Source organism: Archocentrus centrarchus, chromosome 11 (assembly GCF_007364275.1).
Source record: "Archocentrus centrarchus isolate MPI-CPG fArcCen1 chromosome 11, fArcCen1, whole genome shotgun sequence".
Lineage (NCBI taxonomy): Eukaryota > Metazoa > Chordata > Actinopteri > Cichliformes > Cichlidae > Archocentrus > Archocentrus centrarchus.
The window spans coordinates 23,653,082-23,676,274 of record NC_044356.1 but is presented as its reverse complement, the minus strand read 5'-3'; the positions used below and the strand labels follow the sequence as shown (position 1 = coordinate 23,676,274).

Sequence of the window (23,193 nt, the reverse complement as noted above, 5' to 3'; positions counted from 1 at the left end):
CCTCTGTTTGCTGAATTCTTCAGTAATTTTACATGTGAGTGGAACCTTAACCTCTGACTGACTGGAGTTTTCACACCAAGAGAACAACCACAAAACACCCTAATGAATATGCTTCATAGCAGATAAACTAATATCCTCTGCCTGCATATCATCAGCCTGTCAGCGTGTACCTCTACTCCCTGTGCTCTGACAGTAAACTATGCCATTTCAGTGGAGGGCCAGAAGGAGCCTAGCAAGTTCTTAGTGACCTCTTTTATTATCACTTCACTGCTACTCCTCACACCTGCACTCAAGAATAATATTTACCCTGTCTGTCATCATCACCCGGTGGATGTGTGCCTTCCTGCCTTTGTGTCAGGGTCTAATGATGACTACCATTCTCCTCTTCTCTCAAGCATCTTATTAGAGAGGGGAGTAGACATGGTCTGTCTGTGTGAAATAGGTCTTTCTCAGGAAAAGTGGGAGCAGAGGGCGGAATACCGGAGCAAAACCAAAACCTCCCTGGTCACTCATGATATATCAATTAGGCGCAACTTGAATGCAAGACCATGCCCTTTGTGTGTGTGTGTGTGCGTGTTTGTCTGTATGTGTGTGTTTGCTTTGTTCTCCTTTGTGCATTCGAGTGGAGATCGGTTAACAAGTGAGTGAGTGTTTGAGGTGAGGATGCGTGATGGTCACATGCTGATTGAGTTTGGGTGGCACGTTGCACCGACCTTGTTATGAGCTGCGGTGTGATCGCTTGCGTTTAGAAAAATAAGAGTTAAGTCATAACCCCCCTGAGATTTTAAACATGAGCAGGGAGAAGGAGGCAGCGGGAGGACTGAGAGAACGGGGGGGAGACGCCAGTGTTTTGCTTCTCTGTTTTTCGAAGTTTGAGAAGGCTTGGGAGTCGTTTGTAATGAGAAAGACAACAACTGGATCGTGATTCTTCTCAGTTTTCATCCATGAAAAGATCAGCGCAGCGGGGGGTTTTTTTGGATACAGATGCATCTCCATGCATTTGCTACACACATTTGTGGAAATTTGATGCGCCTGTGCTGTAGCAGTGTTTTATAAGCTTTTGAGATTCTGATGGGAAAATGCAAACTCAGATAAGTACTGGTTCGCTGTGGCAGCTTGTCGCTTAACAACAGAGCAGCACTGGCCTGCCAGGCTCAGTCACCGTGTGTTATCCCAGCCCCTTTTCAGTGTAGGATGTCAGTGGCTGGCATTTTAACAAATGCCACCTGTACCTCACGCAAAAGGTATCATTTGTGGCACACAGAGTTATGACAGCAGTGAGATGAGATGGACATCTTTAAGCGACCCAAGGCATCCATCATATTTAAATGCATGGGCTAAGCCTATTTTTGTGCATGATTAGCAAGCTTTAGCAAGATTGGGGCATATTTTCACTAAAACCTTAATGAAATAGTAGAGGAAACCTAATCAGCAAGTAAAGCCAAAAACAAAACAAAGATAGAGATCACTCTCCCGGCGCTTTGAAAGATGGCCGTTACCTTTTGGCATCCAGTGTTGCAGCCGGCAGTGAGTCAAGGTCCCAGCACCAAAGGAAACCTTGCAAATATCTTTACAACTCAAGCAGGTTCTGGCAGAGCGGCGGCATTTTAGGCCCTTGGATGAGAAAATGTGATCCAGTGATTTGATGATGCCTTAATTTTTCACAAACATGTTGACTAGTTATATTTTTCTGTTTAGTATGAACCTTGAGTTAGCAGTTAGCTTACCATATAGACTGTGGAAGCTGCTTCCCAGCACTTGGTCTTCTCATAAAGCTCTCGACATTAAAGCAAGCAAATGTGTGTCTTCAGACTGCTCTCTTCTTTTATACAGAACCCATTCTGAGTATAACATTTTGTCTGCTGTTTCTACAGATTTTTTAATTATACAGTTGTGAAAAAGAAAGTTTTCACAGGACTTTTACAGTTCTGTCAAAAACTAAGTCCACCCTTACTGCTTCCGTGGGAATTAAGATGGTATGTAGCAGCCAGGTGCTGTTAATCAGATGACCTCGATTAACTGATCATCAGCAAGTGTGAGTCTGTCTATAAAAGCAGAAGTTTTGGCAGCTTGCTGGTCTGGAGCATTCAGATGTGCGCTAATACAATGTTACAAGCTTCCCAGGAGTGGATGTCTCAGCAAATACCCCAAGGTCAGACTATGCAGTGTTCAGAGGAACTGCAAAAACCCAAGAGCTGCATCTCTGACTCTACAGGCCTCACTTAGCATGCTCAACATTAAAGTTCATGACAGCATGGCTTGTTTGTAAGCATGGCCAGAAGAAAGCCTCTTCTCATTAAAAAAAAAAAGAACATGGCAGCACAGCTTAGGTTTACAAAGTTGCATCTGAAAAAGATGTCATGTAACTGGACAATGATCCCAAGCACAGCAGCAAATCTAAAACAGAATGGCTGAAAATGAAAAGAATCAAGGTGCTGCAATGGCCCAGTCAATGTCCAGAACTCAGCCTGACTGAAATGCTGTGGTGGGTGCATAAATGAATGGCTGCACACCTCAGTGAACTGAAGTAACACAAAGAAGAGTGGGCGAAAATTACTCCATATCAATGTGAGAAACTATACAGGAAACGAGTGCTTTGAGTTATTGCTGCTAATGTTGGTTATACAAGCAACTGAATCATGAGGTGCACTTATTTTCTCACAGAACTCCATAGAGTCATATGGAAACTTTCTTTTTATATGATTGTAGATATTAGAGTTGTGCTCTTTCTTCTCAGTCATCATAAAAGCCAGTAAAGATAGATTTACCAGCACCATACAACACAACTATACCGTCCACTAATGTACAGTATATCCAAATATACAGTAATCCCTCACTTATTGAGGGTGTTACGTTCGAGGAGTAGAGACGCTATATTTATTTTAATACTTATACATTATTTTAGTAGTTATACAATATTTTAAGTTTTTATAAACCCTCCCCACACACTTATACACCAAATATATACATTACTGTACAACACGTACTACGTACGTGAAGAACGAGTACAGCAAAAACCCGCAAAACAGCGAAAATACCGTAATAAATATTTTACACTAATATTGATTAAAACCCCGCAAAACAGCGAGTCCGCGAAAAGCGAGCGGCGAAGTAGCAAGGGATTACTGTAAATGTAAAACAGAACAGGAATGTTATGTCTTACAACATAACATAACATGTATGAGCTAGTTAAAAAAAATTTGTATTTCTCAGATTAATTGCATCTAAAGTAAGTTCATACTTGATGTTGCAATAGTCAGTGGTTTGAAGGAAATGACTCATGAGAATTACAAGAAAATACTATTTCTCATTTGCAGAACTTTGCTGACACTGACTTTTCAAACATAGTTGTGTGAGAGGTGGCATTGAAGCAAATACTTTACTAAAGTATAATGAAGTCAAGGACCACTGTCTGCACAATGCCTGCTCACTGGAAATAAAGGAAGATCTGGTGTGCTCTTTTTAGATACTACTACAGTATAATCTATATAATGATCAGCCTCATTTCATGAATGTGTAGTGTTAGCATAGGTTAATAAGCAAAAACAGGAAAATCTTAGAATAATCTTTTTCTGACTTCAGAAGCCAGTTCAACTATTTTCTTTCTTGTATTGAATAACTTTATATAATAATTAAAAAAAACACTGAAATCCCTTTGATATAAAAGATAAGAATAAAATGTATTACACACAAACACTCAAATGTTGGCTGCCTCTGCATATTCCATTTTAATTATTGTGTTTAATAACAGTTATCTTTTTTTTTTTTTAAGGTTCAGCGTGACATAGTTCAGATTTAATCCTTTGGGTAAAGTATGAAAAATGTAATACCAATTCATTTTAATTTTGAGAGTGATAAATTCACAAATGGAAATGTGAAAAAAACAAATGCAGCACCGAAGCTGAGGTTTTCCCTCATTTATTTTTCGTAGGGGTGTGTTGAGATTCCCTGTAGAGTGCAATAGATCTCAATTTACTAATAAATGCATCCCCTCTCAGTATACTCAGTATTGTCTTTATTATCACTGAGGACAGCAAATATAATGCCCAGTTGGTGGAGACCTTAAAGGCCACCGAACCTGCACACCAGCATCGCTTGGTGTATCTTTGCTGCCATCTAGTGACCACCAAGACGAATGCTTTATTTGATGTAATAAAATCTCTGTACAATAGGGGTCACTGTGAGGTCATTTTTCACAGTTTTGCTTTTTCGCCTTTTTAGAGGTCACTTTGGATTAGTGTGGGAACGAACGTGCCCTGTGTAAAATGACCACTAGATGTCAGTAAATGACTGTTTGCTTGGGTCTTCAACTGTGATCAGGTGCATTACTTGGAGCTGCTCACGCATCTCTTTTGTTAACAAAGAAGACGCAGTTACTGATTTTTGTTGACAAATTTAATAGCCACCTCTACCTCCTCGCTGGCTTAATCTCCTCCATTTACATTTTTTACTCTCCGGGGCTTTTAGAGTCCTCTCAGAACATTCACACTGGAAGTATCTGAGAATATTTCAGTTGCTTTTTTGAAAACAAAAAGGAGGAAACATTTGCAGATGGAGACATAAATACAGCAGGAAGTTGCTGAAATGCTTGTGATTAGGTGTTTTACGGTCCAGTTTCATTCACTGGTCAGCTCCTCCAAATTTTTCTGTTCTGCCCAAATGGTTTCAGAAAGTACACATATGTATATCTGTGCGTTTTTACACTGTTGATCTTCACATAGAGTAGTTTTCTCTCTATCCCCTGCTTTCAGGGCCTGGACAACACCTCTCTTACTCTCTTTGCCCTACTACCTCCCCACCCTCCTCAACTTGCCATCCATCCCTCTCCTTAACTCAGCCCTCTCCACCAGAGTGGATTTTTTTTTTTCGGGGCTGTGCACATAGCACTCCCAACCTCCCCTTCCCTCCTCCTTCTTCTTGGACAGCTCTGCTCCACCAGCTCCGCACTGTGCCGGCCTTGAGAGGAGTAAGGGAGCGGAAAGAGGTGCTCGAAGAGAGGATTTGCTGAACCGAGGAGAGAAAGACAGGGGGAGAGGGACCATGGCTGCTCTCTCTGCCTTGCTGAAGACCTGGGTTATTCTGCAGACCTTGTGCCTGGCTTTGGCTCAAGTGGTGAGTGGACAGAGGATGTTGAGACCTGTTCGGGGGTTCAGGGGATAAGGGCCCTCGGTAAGGGCCAGTCATCTATGGATATCTTGAGGTGATCTTATAGGTTTTGTGCCGTCTTGGTTGGTTGACGGGATAAAAATACTGGAGCCTGGAAGCAAAGATTTAAGTGTGATGACCACCTGGCTTTATAGAATGAATGTAAAAGAAAAATGCTCAAAATTGGTTTTCAGCTGTGGACGCTATCTTTTGGATCTTTCATGGATCATTCTTATCGTGCATGGACTCTTATCTCTTTCTAACTGAGGAGCCCCTTTTGAAAGCATGGATTCATCATTACCTGGGTTACCTTTCCGAGGGCTAAAAGGACCAATATTTATCCAAGAATGATGGGAATTTTATTTATTTATTTTTTTTTTCCGTTTTTTGGAGGCCAATCTTAGCAGCCATAACAGATTATAAAAAAAAAATAATAATAAGTCAGTGTGCGCAGACACAGGCACACAAACTTTGTCCACTGAGCGTGAAAGCTGCTATTCAAACAGACACCTACATGTTATCTTCTGGACTTACAAGAGTTTTCACTTTCAAGGATCGTTCTACTTTTTTGTAACACCTGCAGAATTCAAAGTTGGATTTATACTTTTTATCACTTGATGGACTGACTCCTGCACTAAAATGTTATTCAAGCCAAGCAGCAGGATTGGGGGGAGGGGGAGTTGAGGTAGGGGTGGGGTGGGTAAACAGTGCCAGTCTCATGACCCCTCCTCCCACATTCCTCCTCGATCCTTTGTATTTACCTCCTCGCATGTGCCAGTTTTATTGCATTATTTTTGTTGTGACGCTCCATGTTAAAGTCAGTGGCTGTTTTGCCCAGAATTTCGCACAATAACCTGTAATCACCTCACCAGTATTTACTCGTTTGAGACAGGATACATTATCTATAAGCATATTTCTTCAATTGGAAAATAAAGCATGTGTCAAATGTGGGTTTTTTTTAATCCCTGAAAATTTATATCCACTATGCTATTACCATAAATATTAAAAATCTGCTCTATATTCTACCACTACCAATACTGCATCCTCATTACTGCGACAGACTATTGCACAGAGTGAATTAGTAAATGTGGCTGTTTGACCTTCTTTCTTTCTGTCTGCATTTCAGACCGGCCCACCTGGATCTCAGGGCCCCCCAGGCCCACCAGGCCCCTCTGGCACTCCTGGGTCAGATGGCATTGATGTGAGTATCCAGACAGGTTTCCCTAGCAGGTTTGTCACAAAGATCCTCATTGTGCTGGAGAAGTCCCAAATCAGGAGGTGCAGCGCAGTACTAGAGTCGTACCAGCAGAGAGCACTGCAAGTGAAAACACACCGGCACAAAAGAGCTCTGTTCCCAGCAGAGAGAGGGGTCTTTGAGAAGAGATCCTTGCCTCAGACCTGAGTTTGGGTCACAGTAATGTGATACGTGCCAGTTATTCAAAGGGTTAGCAACAAGCGAGTTGTGTAATCATGTTGGACATGGAAGCTGCTGGTGCTTGTGGAGCAGGAAACAGTCTGCTTGTGTGAAGATAACATGGTTGATGGTTCAATACCAAATTGAATGTGAAAAATTTTTTTTTTTGTTTCTTTTAAATAAGTATTTTAGCCCAAACCCAAATAAAAAAGCCCTTTATCTAGCAATAAACGTGTCAGCCTAGCATGTTATTAAACCCGTCACTCTTGGCTCACTTATCCAAAGGCTTAACAGTGGGATGTAAGCCTGATAGAAAACCCAGCCACCGTGGACACACTTCAGAGTTCATCTAAAGACTGTTTAGGATGTCAGCACTGGGGGAACTGATTAACATGTGCTCCATATGCTTCACTGTGGCCAGTGTTGTGGTACACTATGTATTTATGTGCCACAATTTCCCCATGCTCTCTCCCAAAATTTGGAATGTGATGAAGCGGCCTGATTTCATTTCTGTGCAATGATGCGCAGTGATGAAAGACATTTGGGTGATAAATATGATACAGATATGGACAATGGGGGTGACTGTAATCCATGAGTTTGTTAGATCTTTCCATCCATGTCATATATGTTTAGCTGGGTTAACACGTGCACCCTGTCCCTCTGCAGGGAGAGAAAGGACGTCCCGGCCTGCCTGGCCCACCAGTAAGTGTGTGCTGCTTTAATTTTGCAACAAATTTAACTTGTAATTTACCTGAACTCAGTTTTCTTCACAACAGTACTGTTTATTTTTGCTGTAGGGGCAAAAGGGAGAGCCGGGAGAGCCAGGTCCCGATGGACCACCGGGGGAGAATGGCATTGATGTAAGTAAACTGCGTGCGTAAGAGAGAATGAAAAAATTGTGTGAAATAACGCTTCCAGACATTCTTAATATGCTTAATGTGGAAACACTGTTATAGGAAAAAAGTTTCTAAAAAGATTAAAAAAGAAAAAAGTGTTAAACCCAAAGGAGTGCCATGATGAGAATGCTGTTTGTCATTTTTTTTCCAGATGAAAAACAAGTTGTTAATAACAAAATATGTCTTCAGGATATTTTCTTGAGTTTAAGAATTTTGTACAAGTTTGTTTTGAGCCATAAAATAACATTAAGTGTCTATAAGATGAATTATAGATCCTTTAATAGGTACCCTGAACCGCTTTTGACAACTAGAGGCACTTGTTATGCCATGATTTTAATGAGCAGGGCTTCATTGCTTTTGTAATCCTATATCTCGGATGATGCACCCATGGGCTTTACACCTGGTGATGTTTTTTGGTGATGTAGCCTGGATATCAGGTTCAAGACTTCATGTTCTCTGCGGAGGCCATTGTTTACAAATGCAGATAGTTTTTCACCATCATGGTACCCGTAATTTTGAAACTGCATTTCAGCAAACCCAATCCCTCTTTTGCTTCCAACATAGACTGTTTACCTGCATGCAACCACACCCTGCTGAAAAATGACTGGCCATTAAAATGCAGGTTACAAGTGGTCTGCAAAAGGAAACCAGAAAGCTTCTTGATTCTGCTGTACCTGGCAGATTATTCATTTTCCTGTGCAGGCATCTGTTCATAGGGATTTAGAATGTTGTGCAGTATTTGTGCTGAAAGAGGCTAATTATTATTATTATTATTGTTATTATTAGTAGTAGTAGTAGTAGTATCGCATAAAGCCCCAGTTGCCTGTAAAAGTTTTGGCGGTACACACATATCGCACCCAAAGAATGTAAACAATTTTTTTCACCTAATACTTTTTACAGATTTTTTTTTATCTTGCTTATGAATGTAGGTTATAATTGTATAAGTGCCATATTACCAGGACACTGCAAGTCCTAACTATCACAATCATGATGACTTGATTTCCCTTTTTTGACAGTAATCATGGGTAGTGCAGAGATACAGACACACATATAGATTTAATATGATTAATATTTGTTAATATGTTCTAGTTTTTTAGTGCGAGTTGCTGCTTCAAAGGGAACTTGAGCATCAGTGCCAAATGGTCACACGCTCTCAGTAACACAAGTATACACACACACACACACACACACACACACACACACACACACACACACACACACTTGCATTCCTCAGAGGTTTAACCAGTAATCTGCCCTGGAATCTCAGTCTCAGGTTTGTTTCCCAATTACTCACCAGAACCATGTCAGCTTCGATCAGTTGTGAGGTTAACCCCCCTGTAAAGTGAATTAAATTCAAATGTGTTTCATTTGTGACAGTTTCATTACTAACTTCATATGCATCATATCTGCCTGGTTTTATCCCTTTCTGTCTGTCTCCAGGGTCTAATTGGAGCAAAGGGTGATCGAGGTCCTATTGGCAGACCGGGCCCAAAGGCAAGTGTGTAATCCTTGCCCTGAAAAAAAATCACCATTGTCCTGCTGTTCTCTGCTCTTGGTCTTGTTGCTGGTGGGATATTGTGAAAGCCTCAGTTTTGTTAAAAAAATAAAAAAATATGGATAATGTCCCCTTTATGTCATCAGAGTGATTTTTGAGAATGACACTGAACTCCTGCTTGCAGGGGGATGCATGAGAATTGCTGTTTCTTTAAGAACTTTCTTTCATGAGGAATGTAAAACAGATTTACCTGGTGTGCTGTTTTAATTTCACAAAGATATTGTCTTCATCTATATGTATGATGTTACAACTGTTAACCACCACAGTTACTGATTTCTGCTGTTTGTAGGGTCAAGCAGGTCCAACTGGTGAGCCTGGACCTCCTGTAAGTAAAAAAAAAAATTATCTGTCACTTTTTTTTTTTGAGGGGGTACTTGGTTGTCAGTTTATTCAGTACTTGCGTAAATGTACTTACTATATGCTAAAAAAAAAATGATGCATGACTCATTAGCTGATATTTATCTCATAGGGCTGTCGGGATACTTATGAAATGAGTTATGATTGACTGAATTAGGCATCCCTTTGAAGCCTGTTCAGTTCTCTAACAAACATATTGTAATGCAGCTGGTCTCTTAAGGCAACCTCCTGAGTGCCTTTTTAGTCATGCTTGAATGTCTGACCAGCTGTGCCCCATTTTGGGCTCAGTTTACCCAAATGTGCCATAAGACTTCTGCAGCTGACATGAGCCTGATCTGTATATGCAGTCCTTAATAAACTAGTCACATTCCATGTTGTCATGCCGTTCAGCCATTGCACACAGGCAACCATTAAACATCATCTGTAGCACAGTCTTGCACCACTAGGTGGTGCTCAATGTCTAGCTATCGCACAATCTCCCACGTAAGTCCAGAGTCATCCAATGTCATGCTTGAACACAACACTATTAGTTAATCCTTTATTTAGCATTAACAGGCGTACTGTCTGGGGGCTGTGCTGTACACCCAGCTGTCTTATGCTCCAAAGACAGGAGATCCAGCCCTGTGGGCTGTTCTTCCTCCAAGAAGGCTTACTTACTTAATTACTTTGTTTATAATTAATTCCATGCAAAAGACACAGCAAACACAGACTGATTGTGTTCTGTGTCTTTGTTCCTGAGCACTATTTAACCTGCACTGACACTGTACACATGCATTGCTGAATTACTGCATTTATTTTTAATTGGCTTTCTCAAACATTAATTGATACTCTGATGGATTGGTTCCACTTGTTACACAGTAATTTAACCCATTGTCCCTTTTGTCCACACAGGGGCCTGGCCTTCCAGGACTGGCTGTAAGTAGCTTCTATGGTATTGTAAAGTTATGCTTTTATCTCTTTATAAGGTTGTTTTGAAGTATGACATTAATTTGTGACTGGTGGGATATGTTACATATTTGTGTTGTCTTTTGCACTCACTGACATGTACATATCCTGTGTAGGGCATTCCAGGACCAATTGGGCTCCCTGGTGAGATTGGACCAACTGGACCAAAGGTAACAAGAAACCAGCTTCAGTTTATTATGATGTCTTTGTGACTTGTAAATGTAAGCTTTCAGAAGCTCTTGGTCATAATTTCTTTCTGTCCTCACAATCATTTAGGGTATCATTGGACCACCTGGACCGTCAGGACTTCCTGGACCTCCAGGCAAGCCGGTAATTGTCCGTCCAGGAAAAATCTTATCAGCTGTCATCTTTCTTTCTGATTCTAATGTAACAAAGTTTCCTCGAATGAAACCCAAAATCATCTTTGGCAAGCCTCTGAGATAAACTGAAGAGCAGAGAGCTGGCCTTGAGTTGAGCTTAAGTTTAACCATCTCTACTACCAGGTCTACCACTGTTATATAGAGAAAGCAATAAACAGAAATATTCTTTATACATTTAGGATGTTAAATAAGAATAATCAGAACACAAACTACCCACTATATTGTAGTAGATTGTGTATTTTTCTTGGATTTTTTTTGTTGTTGTTTGTTTGTTTTGGGGGATTATTTTTATTTTTTTTTGGTAGAGCCAATAAGCAGATAGAAAAGCTAGCACAAGTGAGAGACCATTAAGTGAGCATGTCAGGTTCTGCTGGCGCAGGCAAAGCAGAGAACCCCAATGCAGGACTCAGACACAAGAGCTATATTTAAGCTTAGACTTTACTGACAGCATCAAACAGCAGTACATAATACTAAACATAACTATGAACTATAAACTAAGAACATAGCACGAAACATCAAGCACACACAGCAGGGCAGTGACGATGACGGCAATATATACACAGAGGCATAAGTGGAAGCAGGTGAGGGGCACAGCTGAACATGATTACACTGATGAGACAAGGGGAAGCAAAACTTAACACGAAGGACAAGGAACATGAGACTGTCAAAATACAACAGGAAGTGACCAACCATGACACACACCCAGACTTAACAACCTAACAGAGGGAATCTAAACATGTGACTAAACAGACACCTACTTGAACACAGGCTGACAACACGAGGAAGACAAACGCAAGACAAAGGAATCAAAACATATCACAGACATGACACTGGAGGGATAACACAACACCTGAACACAGACAATGGGAAAAACATGAGGAAAACAGGAACTAACACAAATAACTAAACAATGACAAACTAACAACCCAACTCAAGAGCATAAGGCACACTGGGCTAACAGCCCAGGATCATGACAGAGCACAGCTTTGTCATAGCCAGCAACCTCAGCATATCAGCTGGTCTTAATGCCAACCGCATCAGCTGATGTCTGAGCTGATCCTCTCCTGTGCATCCTATTAGCAAGTATGTTACAGGGCATGCTATTTAAGCTGCCTTAGCCTGCATACTGTTGGTGCTGCTTCTGCAAGCTGCTTTGCCGACCACTTCTACCGCAGCTCCTACATTTCATGCTAATTTCTGACTTACTCAGTGTCACGTTCGCTATTATCGATGCCTGCTCTGGTCTCCCTGCCATTAGGCTTTATATGCATGTGCGGTGAGGTTCCAGGACAGAGCAAAATCTCCAAATACAATAATTGCAGATGGAATAAAAATCCTATTTTGACACAAGTGATCCTGAAAGCCCATGTTTTTTGAACCTTATACTATTTTTACACCAAATGATTTTATATAAACACATGAAATAATACTTGTTTGAATTTTTTATTTGCAGGACATTTTACAGTGAAAAAAAAAATGTAGCAGTGTTCTAGAGGACAAACTTTCACAATGCCACTGCCTCATCCCAATTCCATTAAACATAAGTAGCACAGTGCTGCTTGGATATACTCAAAGTCAATCCACAGAAAGGATGTCTCAGTAAACAATACATGAACGCACTGAGACTGGTAAGATTGGCTGTAAAAACTTAATAAATAACCTACCAGGAGTTCATTGGGCCTAATCAAGCATATAGTTCCATCAGTCTAATTGCTGCTGACTGAAATGACTGAATGGGATCACAGGCAAGGACATACTGCTGATGCCATGCTAAATATGTGCTCTATTCAGCACACGGTTAATGTGTGTGTTTTTAATGCACCGAATGGTAACAAAACACCAAGCGCAGCCAGAGATCCAGAGATGACTGCTGCTTGAACAAGTCCCAACAGACACTAAGTGGTGATGCACCAAAAACAGTTTTAAGAGGTATGCTTTTAAGTCATTTTCCAGTGGTGTATGAACTCTCCTGTGTGCATCTCTCTGATTCCAAGAAGGGGGGGGGGTGCTTCATTGAGAGTGATGTTCCCAGCCCAGGGGAGTGTATTTGTTTAGCTTTAGTGCTGTCCTAGGGTAAATAAACCCCCATTAGATCAGTGGGCTGTCTCATCTGGCTGCTGCAGAAATACATCAGCACCTGTAGAGATACTTTAACTTTCTAACTCAATCTATAAACAGACAGAAGGAAGAATGGAGGGAGGAATAGATGGAGTGAAAGAGAGAGTGCTGGCTCAGCTTAGAGGGGGGAAGAGGCAACTGTCTGCCAACTGTGACTGGGTGACTTTGCTCATCCATGTATCTGTCTGTCTGCTTAGGGTCCTCCAGGCAAGTTTATTGTTGGAGAAGAGGGTAGTGCAGATTTCCAGGTAAGATCTTATGATATCTCCCCTCTTGCAAATCTATTCTGACACAACTTCACATTTCATAATCCATATACTGTATATACTTCTCACTATCCTTCACAGTGTCCTCTCAACTGCCCAGCAGGACCTAAAGGCCCACAGGGATTGCAGGGAGTCAAGGTGAGTAATCTGTCTGTTTCAGGCTTCAGTGATTATTTTATATTACAAAATTATTACGACACCATCCTGACTAATTGTTGCCCTCTAGGGACACAAAGGACGCGCCGGTACTCTCGGAGATCCTGGTAGCATTGGAAAACCGGTGAGCTGCAAAATCTCTGCTTGAGAGGATGCGCGCATGCACTCAAACACCTGTACATGTACATGCCGTACAGTCACTCTTGCACACTCACCCACCATTCAGGACCAGGGGAGGCAAGGATTAGCTCTAATGAAGCCCCCTGAGGCACATGACTGGCACTAATCTGGCTGCGATTAGTCAGGCCTGGCCCTGGCTCTGGAGTCAGCATGCAGCAAGCCAGATGAAAGGGGTGGTGAGGAGCCAGGTACATGAAGGGTTGGGTGAGAGAGTCAGGGTTAGCGCAGGCCTCTCACCTCGCTGTATTAAGCAGAGCTAATGAGCACACTGTGGGCTCCAAGGGAATGGCTAGCCAAGCCCCAGGAATTAGCCTCTGATCTTCCCACACAAGGAGCTTTCTGGCAGTGCTTGCTTTAGATGCTCAAAACACTCAACGCACCAAGCAATCGCTCCCCCCAGGCCGACCAGTATTTTAAAGGAGCTGCCTGACTCAAGGTTGCTCTCTTTTCTTCTAAAAGAAAAGTAAAGTGAGAGCTGTTTACATACCCATGAGTTGTTCAAATGGAAACTGACTGTATTTGCTGTATCACTGATGACTGTGATGCCAAATACTAAGCAAGATTGTCAGATTTATCTTTAAAGTGCTAAAAAAAAGAGAGAGAATGGAGAACAAGATCCTGGAAAACCAGCAACAATATCCATGTGTCTTTACTGGTCCATAAACAAATGATTTGAAATTTGGGAAATATGTCCAGTTCAGGAGTCACATCATTCACAGGATATGCTCGTAGACTGCTCAGGCCAAACTCAGCGTTGATAAAGAAAATGTGTAACTTCAGCAGGGAAACAATTAGCCAGCTTAGCTTATTGTTGAGCTGAATGTCAAGTTGGGCGCCAGAGTTCACAAATCCTCCCCAGCAACTCCAAAATCTCCCTGATTATGTTTGTTTAATCCATGGCCTTCTGGATATGCAAAAACAAGTTGCGCTTTTGGGGAGTAACAATTGGTGCTTTGACTATTATCCCCTGTTTTCCCAAGATTTCAGTCTTTATGCTAAGATTATCCTGACTTATCCCAGCACAAGAGTGCCCCATCAAGCCTTCACTTTAGCCCCTTTAACAATCTTGACAAACCCTTAAACACTGACTGAACTGCTTCAGGTGCTGAAGACCACCAGAGTATGGAGTGAGCAGGCTATGTTCATCAATAGGCCCCCAAATATTTGTTTGCTTAAGTTAAACATATAGAAGCAAAACCAAGTCCTACAGTATGTTATTTGTTAAAAGCAGATTGAAGCACAAACTGACAGCATATATATTTTTTAATTCATCAGGGCTCCAAGGGAGAAGTAGGCATCTCTGGGGAACAGGGCATCCCAGGACCTCCGGTATGCTGATAATTGAATATATCTATAATTGTTGGGTACAGTATAATTTCTAGTACCCTGTATTTGGTCATGGACAAGGATGTCTCTCTTACCATAGTTTGCCTTCCTTCTAAGGGTCCCATGGGTCTGAGGGGTTATCCAGGAATGATGGGTCCCAAAGGAGAAGCAGTGAGTACTACACTTTATTTTATCACATTCACATAAAACAAGTGTATTGGCTTTTTTTTTTGTTTTTCTCTCTCTCTGAGTACAAGGCTGTTCTCATTCTTAGATGAGCACCAAGGAGGCACAGCCAGACTTGCCCCCACTCTACAAACATCATCCATTACCAGCAATGGGGACATATGGAAATGATGCTAACACAAATCTCTCTCCCTCTCTAATGAGTTGGGGTTGTCTGGGTCCACGGTGCCTCCATCTGTAGTTAATGATCCGCTGTAGCCATCCGTCTTACTGTTAACATTAGCCACGTTAGCCAAGTTAGCACCCCGGCTTAGTGCCAAAGCAAGAGTGCCTGGCTCTCTGTGTAGCTCCCATTAAAGAAGTGAGTTAAGCTCTAATTATCCCTTTATCACAATGAATAGTAGGCTACTGCGACTTAGCTCCCTCTCTGATCCGAAGAGATTGATGGCACTTTGTTGTTTTCCCTCAGGGCCCTCGTGGTTACAAGGGCATTGGCGGACCAGTAGGACCTCCTGGGCCTCCTGTGAGAAAGCACGCACATATACACACATAAAGACACACAAATACAGATTCAGCTACTCATAAAAAAAAAAAAAACACACATCTAAGGCACTGAGGCCACTGCAAGTCTGTTGTCTATTCCTTTTTTTTTTTCAGGGTGAGGAAGGACCACGGGGACCACCTGGAGAGCCAGGCGATAAAGGAGACAAAGTGGGTGACTCTCGTAGTGTTCTCCTTGACAGTTTATTGTCAAGGCAGTGGTGTGTGTATCACACACAGAAAAAAAAACTTATTTCAGAACTTGAATGGAGACAGCGACACTGATGTGCATCGTGACTCCACTGAGGCTGATTTGTTTATCTTCTGCAGGGCAGCCAAGGTATCCAGGGCCCACAGGGTGCAGTTGGCAAAAAGGGAGAGAATGTGAGTAAACGCACTTTTGTTTTTTCAGGGCACAGTTGTGGAGGTGCTCGGAAGGTGTGCCAAATGAAGTCCACTGACTCATCTGCCTGCTTTTCAGGGTCTGCCGGGTATTGATGGAAAAGATGGCACACCTGGCATTCCTGGAATCAAGGTAAGTGTGTGCCAGCATTGATAATGATGAGTAACTTCAATTGGAGTAAAAAGATGGCAATTTATTCTTCTTCTGCTCTCATTCATGCAGGGCGGCCCTGGGCAGGCTGGGATGCCTGGTCCTCCTGGTCCTCAGGGAGCAGCGGTGAGTGATCATTCATGGGGGTGTGCACGTTTGTCCGAGGACTGTCCGGCAACACCACTAAAAAAAAAAACAAAGCACATGCAAATAAACTAGTAAACACTCATTGTCACTCAGGCCACGTAGAAGGGCAATCTGTTCTTCTCTTGAATTGAACAAAGCCAGAACACAGACAAGGGAAGCCAGCTTGAAGCAGAGTGTAAAATTTTGGTGTTTTGTTTTCTGGGCAGTCATCCAGGTTAACAGTGACCCTGTGACCCATACTGCTTTAGAATAAAAAGCACCTTGAAAATAGCATTCTCTCTTCAACCACAAGCAATTTATCACAATCACACCAGTGGGTAGACATAAGTGTGTTTTTGTGCGTGCGCCGTTCTGGCTAACGGGTAATGGAGCATGAGATGTGCACTGCATGAGATGCTGTGTGGTCACTGCAGTGACACTAACACTCCCTAAAACTCATACACTGCAACTCAGCCTGCTTTATATCAAACTGCAATACAGCATCATGCATCACAAAGTCACTGCAGGCTTTATGACTGTGGATGTCATTTAGCCTATTTTTAGCATCATCATTATATCAAACTTCAGCAATATTACCACCCACTACTACCACCTACGTAGCCGTGTGCATCTTCATATTTGCTTTCCTGAATGTGTCTGATGTGCAAATATGTGGCTTTGATTTGGACTGTTTTCAGCATTGTCTATTCTGTCTTTAGGGATTACCCGGCAGCCCAGGAGCAAAAGGGGGACCTGGAGCAAAGGTGTGCCTTCTACCTGTTCATAATACAGTTTCAGATAATGCAGCCAGGGTATGCACATGAAATCCCTGTGAGTCAAAAGCTCAGGTTTCAGACAGCTCTAAATACTAAGTTTCAGACAGTGTTTCCACTCTTGGCTCTGTATGTCAGCGAGTAGTGGATATTGCCAACATTGCCATTTCAGACACACAGCTCTGGATGTGAGAACAGAAGCCCCAGCTACCAGCTGTTTAAATCTTTTGTTTGGGAGAAGCACCCAACCAGAAGAAAGTTGGCTTAAAGGAAGGGGAAAGGGAACTAAAACAACTTGTTTCAGACAATGGATGAACTAAGAGGCTTCAACAGGCCCACAGTATGAGATAAACAAGGACTATGTTGGACTGTGAATCATGTAAATCTTCTCCAGTAGAGTCTAAGAATGGATAAAATGTGGCATTAGGAATGAGCGCAACAGTTTTTCATATTCTTGTCATTTATGCCTTTCTTTTATAATATTCTTTTTGTAGGGAGAACCTGGACCTAGAGGTCATGTTGGCTTGCCCGGGCCCCCTGGACCTTTGGTAAACACATGATTGTTGTTTTCATATGTTAAAAAGCTTATATTGTGCAGTCAATAATTGTACTTTATTACTCTTTCAGGGTGAGCCTGGTCTTCCTGGTGAGCCTGGTATGCAAGGAATCCCTGGACCCAAGGTACAGACCCAGGATCTTACATTAAAACACCAGCAGCTGCTGCTTTAAACCACGCTTACTCACCTCAGGTGTTATCTGCAGGGTGACAGAGGCGAGCGGGGACCAGTCGGGCCACAGGGAGCAGTCGGCAAACCTGTAAGCTGCATCGTGTCTTTTTCAGACTTCTAACACGTGCTTTACTTTATACACATCATGCAGCAGAATGTCTATCATCTCCTAAAAGGGAAGCAAAGGAGAGAGAGGGCCCATCGGTGTCCCAGGTGCCCAGGGTCTCAGTGGAACAAAGGGAGACAAGGTCTGTCCACTTTACAATAATGCAGTTACACAGAGCTGTGCAATGGGGGCAGTGTTTACACAGGAATAGAAGTCAAATGAACCCACAGTGAAATCCTTGAACGAGTGAAGCAATATAAATGATAATCTAAGCATAATCATATTCCTTGTTTTAGAAATGAGGCAACATCTTTCTTAGTTTCTGGTGTCGGGTGTCACTGGCTTCAATCAATATTTAATTCTTGTTTTTCGAAGGATAATACAGTCTACATTTGTCCACATTTACATATACTCTATCTCTCTTGCCAGGGCTTCCAAGGAAAAGTTGGGTCAAAGGGGGGCATTGTGAGTAGCACTTTTGCTTTTTAAAAAATTGCACTACCAGCTCCGTATTTGGGAATACTTTCAGGAGCCATACTCCCTCTCTTCCCTTCTTTTGTTCCTCTCTGTTGCTTCTAGGGTGACCCCGGTGTTGAGGGACTGGCCGGCGAGAAAGGTGAAAAGGTAAAACGCATACATTTATTCCAGCACAAACTAAAGCTGCTTCAAAGTTTTTGTCATAAGGACGAGCAAAAGTCTTTAAGTTTGGAGAAAAAAAACGAAATAAATAAATGCAACTTTCAGGCTTTGGATAAAAAAAAAAAAGAAGAAGTTTAAACATTTGGTTCTGGAGGCATTAAAGCAGAGAGCTATATACAAGAAAATACCAAAGTTAAAAAGAAGAAGAGGATGTCTGTTCTTGAATTTGCATACAAATCCCCATTATAATCCAGATGGCAAATAAGCTATTTACATGACAGTGAAGCAATGATGCACATTGGGTCTTTGAAGCTGCATTTTTTAGATGTTCATTTACAATATTCATCCTTGAATTATTGCTCAGTGAGGTGCTTACGATAGATGGAAATGATGAACGAGGAAAATGACTTTTCGTCTTTGTGACAGGGTTTGTCTGGTGAACCTGGACCCAAAGGACAGGTGAGCATTATAACGTGGAAATCTGACCGTTTGGCTGGACTTGCTTTGGCTTCTTTGATTTATTTCCTTGTGGAACATTAAATTCATTCTTTCTTTACACTTTCACATATCCACACTTCTATAAGCCACCAAAGTCCAAATTTCCCTAACTTAAAATTTTACCCTAAGCCCATGGTATTAAAATTTGATAAAATGATTCCTTAGACCCATCCATCCATCCATCCATCCCCGCTTTTTCCTCAGAACCTGCATAGTTAATTCTCTTTTCTCTACAGCAAGGAATCAGGGGTGACCTAGGATACAATGGACCCACTGGAGATCCTGGCAAACCAGGAGACCAGGGACCACCAGGGCTGGCCGGTCCTAGGGGGCTTAATGGAGAGCGAGGAGTACCCGGCATGCCAGGCATTCAGGGACCACCAGTGAGTCCGGTTCCGCTCTTAATCTATGTTGCACAGACATACAGACAGAAAACTGATCAATGTTTGGTTGTTTGCCATGTGTTTGCAATGCCCATCTCGTCTTCCTCTCTCCAGGGACGTGATGCATCTGACCAGCATATTATTGAAGTCGTGCTGAAGATGATGCAGGGTGAGCATCTAGACCTGAATATTCACCTTTGATGTCCATACAGGAGAATAGATCAGCTCATTTCCTCAAACTGCTTTCATCTCCCGAGCAATCATCAAAGATCATTTAATCAAAATGATGATGCCATCTCTTCCATTACAGAGAGGCTAGCAGCAGTTGCAGTGAGCAGCAGGAGGGCTGTGCTTGGTGGTGCAGGTGTGACGGGACCTCCTGGGCCCCCTGGACCTCCAGGGGGACCTGGGGCTCAGGGACCACATGGCTTACCTGGTGCCCGTGGCATCCCCGGCATAATTGGAGCACCTGGACAAATTGGAAACACGGGGCTTAAAGGTAAAACTAAACATTGATATTTTTGCATATTGTAATATGTTAACTTCTTGAGCTAAATCTGATATCTTTGCGTCTTTTATCTACCCCAGGAAAGAGAGGGCCAAAGGGAGACAGAGGAGATCCAGGTAGACCTCACCCAGGACCACCAGGACCCCCAGGAATACAAGGTAAGACCTGAAGCCTTCTGTAAGGTAAGTTTTCTGCACATACTTTTGTTTGCCAGTCAAGGCTCCAATTTGTTAAAATTATGTGGCAAACATGATGATTGACTTTTGTTTCATGCGCTAAGTTGAAAGTTATCAAGTCTAGGCAGGATCTGTCGGGAATTCCACCTCTGTCATGGCTGTGTCTCTGAAGCAAAACAGCAACTGATGAATACAGTATGCCTGTAAAATGGTGCAAATCACATATTATTCACTGACATGGCAATCTGTTGGCAGAAGCGTAAGTCTAGTGACATTGCAACCTAAAACTTTCTAAAGATAAAACTTCTATGTTTACGGCATACTCTTGTGTTCAAATTTTAAGATGCCAGAGAGAGAGTGCAAGAGGGACAGAGAGGGTCTTTGAAATAGTGATATTCTGGTGAGCAGGCCAGGAGCCAACACGAGGCCAGAGCTGCTGCATAAATGTGTATTACAACAGATTCTCTGGTGAAGTTTAGTAAAATTTGAAGATTCTGGACATCCATTTTAAAAAGAGTGCAGTGTGCACACGACACAGAAACACAAAACACAGTGAAAGAGAAGTCGGAACCTGTGTATGAGCTCATAGATGTCACTTCATCACTCTCTAAAGTGGAAGAGAAGCTTCAGCGGACGTTTAAGTCACATATACAACATTTACTCGCAAAGTGTGTTTCAGTTGCACTTTGAAGCATTTTGCCTAGATGCAACCAGCTTTCCTACCTCAGTTGAGTGTAAAAAAATCATTTTTTGGGGACTGTTGTAGTCATTCCACAAAATTTTTTTCATGACCACAGATAAGAAGAAGAAAGGTACGGCAAGCAGCTGAAGGACCTGGCATTACTGCTCTCTCCACAGGAGAGCCTGCTGAAAGGCATTTTAAAGGCATCATTAACTCCAGTAATTTAACAGATGCTCTTGAATGAGAATGTAATAGGCTTGCAACCGCACACACTAATTCAAAGAGAGGGAAAGACACTCACACTTTCCTGTGCACACATACACACACCTTAAATATATGCATACATACAGTACACACATGTAATCCAAGTCCAGGATGGGGTTTCCACTTTTGGAATGAATTCCGGTGCAATTAATCTTTTTGACCTGTGGAAATCAGCTAAATCACCGCTTGATGTTAAACCCTGTCACTCCTCAGGCCCTGCCGGTATCGATGGAGTGGCTCGGGACGGTAGGCACGGCGAGAGAGGACCTCAGGGAGCAGCCGGAGAGGCCGGTCGCCCCGGTGAGCCGGGCCTGCCAGGTCTCCGAGGGTTCTGCGATTCAGCGATGTGTCTAGCTGCATCTGCATACACCTCACCGAGACTACAGGAGGCGGGAACGATCAAAGGACCCAATGTTTAGAGGCCCCTTCTCCCCGTCAACAGCTCACAGCACCTGGGAGAAAGGGAGCGAGAGAAGGAGAAAAGGCGAGACCACTCTTCTCAAGTAGGGCAACATCAAGAACGAGAGGTGGGGGACCATAAATAGTACAATGACTGCATGTGTAGCCCCCCTCCTTCCTAGAACTGACAACCTGAAGTTTTGACTGGTGGGACATCATGATCTTAATCCCCCACATCACCATGACAACAGCAGCTCACAGCCACCCACATCCATCTAAATTCTCGAGTGTTTTTTTGGATGTCAGTGTCAGCGCCATCCAAACATCCCAGTCCTGCTCGAGCAGTGAAAGAGGAACAGATTCATATTACATTTTTTTTTTTTTTTTTTTTTTTTGTCTCTCACCAAGACACAGTATCTACGAGCTGAAAGGAGCTGAAACTAAATGTGATGAAGGGTGCTTTTCTTTTTACCCCGTGGTCACTTTAAATGTTTTTTTTTTCTATATGCAATATTTTGTTGGAGATATGTTTTGAAGGTTTAGTGCCCTGCCTCTTTTGCAACGTCACACCTGATGCCTTAAAAGTGTACAAAAACAACTGACTAATAAATGATTGCAGCCCCAGTTTCTACTCAGTACTGTACTGCATTGTAAAAAATAGTCTTTCCAATGTTAGGCTTGAGTGAGATCCCTGATTTACCTCACATGTACACTGCCCTCCCCTCCCAGTCCCCCGCTTTCAACCCAAGTCTCGTTTTAGAAACTAACGACTAGCTTTATCTCTTCCTCTTGTTGCCTGGCAACAGCACATCCCGATGGGCACTCCCATCTCCCACAATGCAGTGCTGTAAATCTTTGTAAATGTGTGTTGATTATTATGTAGAGGAAAAGGAATGGGTTACGATATGCACCAACAAAAATCCTGTGTTAATGAAATCAGTGAGTAATAAGGAGTTCCTGCAGAAATAATGACTTCTCCTCAGAACAAATCGGTTAAGGGTCCTAATGTGCTTTCTGTGCCACTTTCCATGGGAGGTCAGTGCTTTAACTACGATTTATTTTCATCAAAAGAAGCTATTTATTGTTCTTTATATAATCATCTGTAAAAAAAAAAAAAAAAAAAATAGTTGTTGGCTTGCTGTTCAGGTGATCCCAAACTAATAAAGAGGAACCTTTTGTAAAATCCAGTGTTCATCTGTATCATGTTGGGAATGGAAATTGATCTCTTTCAACTTTCCTTGATAACTCCTCCTGGTTCAAATCTTTAAGAGCATTCATTTATGCATGTAAATAAACTGCCACCTGTCCTAAGCTGCATATGCTCAGCCTTTTTTCAGCCATCTTGCAGTACCAAGGCAAAAAAGTTGTAACCATTCAACACTATTAGACTGCACACATTTGTATCTGACCAGTCATACTAATGTGATGATAGATTTGTGCCTGGGGAAAAAACGATGGCAAGAACTGTGAGAAGCATTCAGAGCTGTCTAACATGTTAACATTGTGAATTGGTCTGTTTTTCTTGAGTTTTAAAAATAATAATTCAAAATTATCGACAATTCGGTTTGACAGGGGGCACGGACCTCAGTTTCCCCGAGTGAAAGTCTGGTGTTGGACCAAGGGGCAAAGCCAGAGCTGAAAAATGAAGCTAATGCAAAAGTGGTAAAAAAGTTTCTCTAGATGCCACTTGAGGCTGGCTCCAAAATACAGCCAGTCCCCATAGACTCCCCATGTTAAAATACCCGACTTTACAGCTTTCAAAAACACATTTATTTTCACCGTGTTTGCTGTTGGTGCCTTTTGGAGCATTTTTAGTAGATTTTCTGACCAACATTGGCTTGTTGATGGTACAGAACATCCAAGAATTTTGTGCTTCATTTCTGTTGAGTGAAAT

General features: G+C 42.2%; 1 protein-coding gene across 1 annotated transcript; it reads left to right on the top strand.

The window, feature by feature from the left end:
- Nucleotides 1–4,863: 4,863 nt before the first annotated feature.
- Nucleotides 4,864–22,602, top strand: col9a2 (procollagen, type IX, alpha 2). Its single transcript, XM_030741889.1, has 32 exons — nt 4,864–5,112; nt 6,272–6,346; nt 7,226–7,261; nt 7,357–7,419; nt 8,896–8,949; nt 9,300–9,335; nt 10,259–10,282; nt 10,429–10,482; nt 10,589–10,642; nt 13,008–13,058; nt 13,158–13,214; nt 13,303–13,356; nt 14,688–14,741; nt 14,856–14,909; nt 15,394–15,447; nt 15,582–15,635; nt 15,795–15,848; nt 15,946–15,999; nt 16,090–16,143; nt 16,863–16,907; nt 17,411–17,464; nt 17,544–17,597; nt 17,679–17,732; nt 17,821–17,892; nt 18,180–18,215; nt 18,330–18,374; nt 18,816–18,848; nt 19,124–19,270; nt 19,385–19,439; nt 19,581–19,769; nt 19,859–19,936; nt 21,114–22,602. The coding sequence occupies exons 1-32, from the start codon at nt 5,041–5,043 to the stop codon at nt 21,317–21,319; spliced, it is 2,076 nt and encodes a 691-aa protein (XP_030597749.1). The 5' UTR covers nt 4,864–5,040; the 3' UTR covers nt 21,320–22,602.
- The last annotated feature ends 591 nt before the right edge of the window (nt 22,603–23,193 follow it).

Bases quoted from the DNA above. Each gene is read 5' to 3' on its own strand.
- col9a2 (XM_030741889.1), top strand. From the start codon at position 5,041: ATGGCTGCTCTCTCTGCCTTGCTGAAGACCTGGGTTATTCTGCAGACC. The intron at 15,849-15,945 runs GTGAGTAAACGC...CCTGCTTTTCAG, and splicing joins TTGGCAAAAAGGGAGAGAAT to GGTCTGCCGGGTATTGATGG. The intron at 17,465-17,543 runs GTAAACACATGA...TTACTCTTTCAG, and splicing joins CCGGGCCCCCTGGACCTTTG to GGTGAGCCTGGTCTTCCTGG.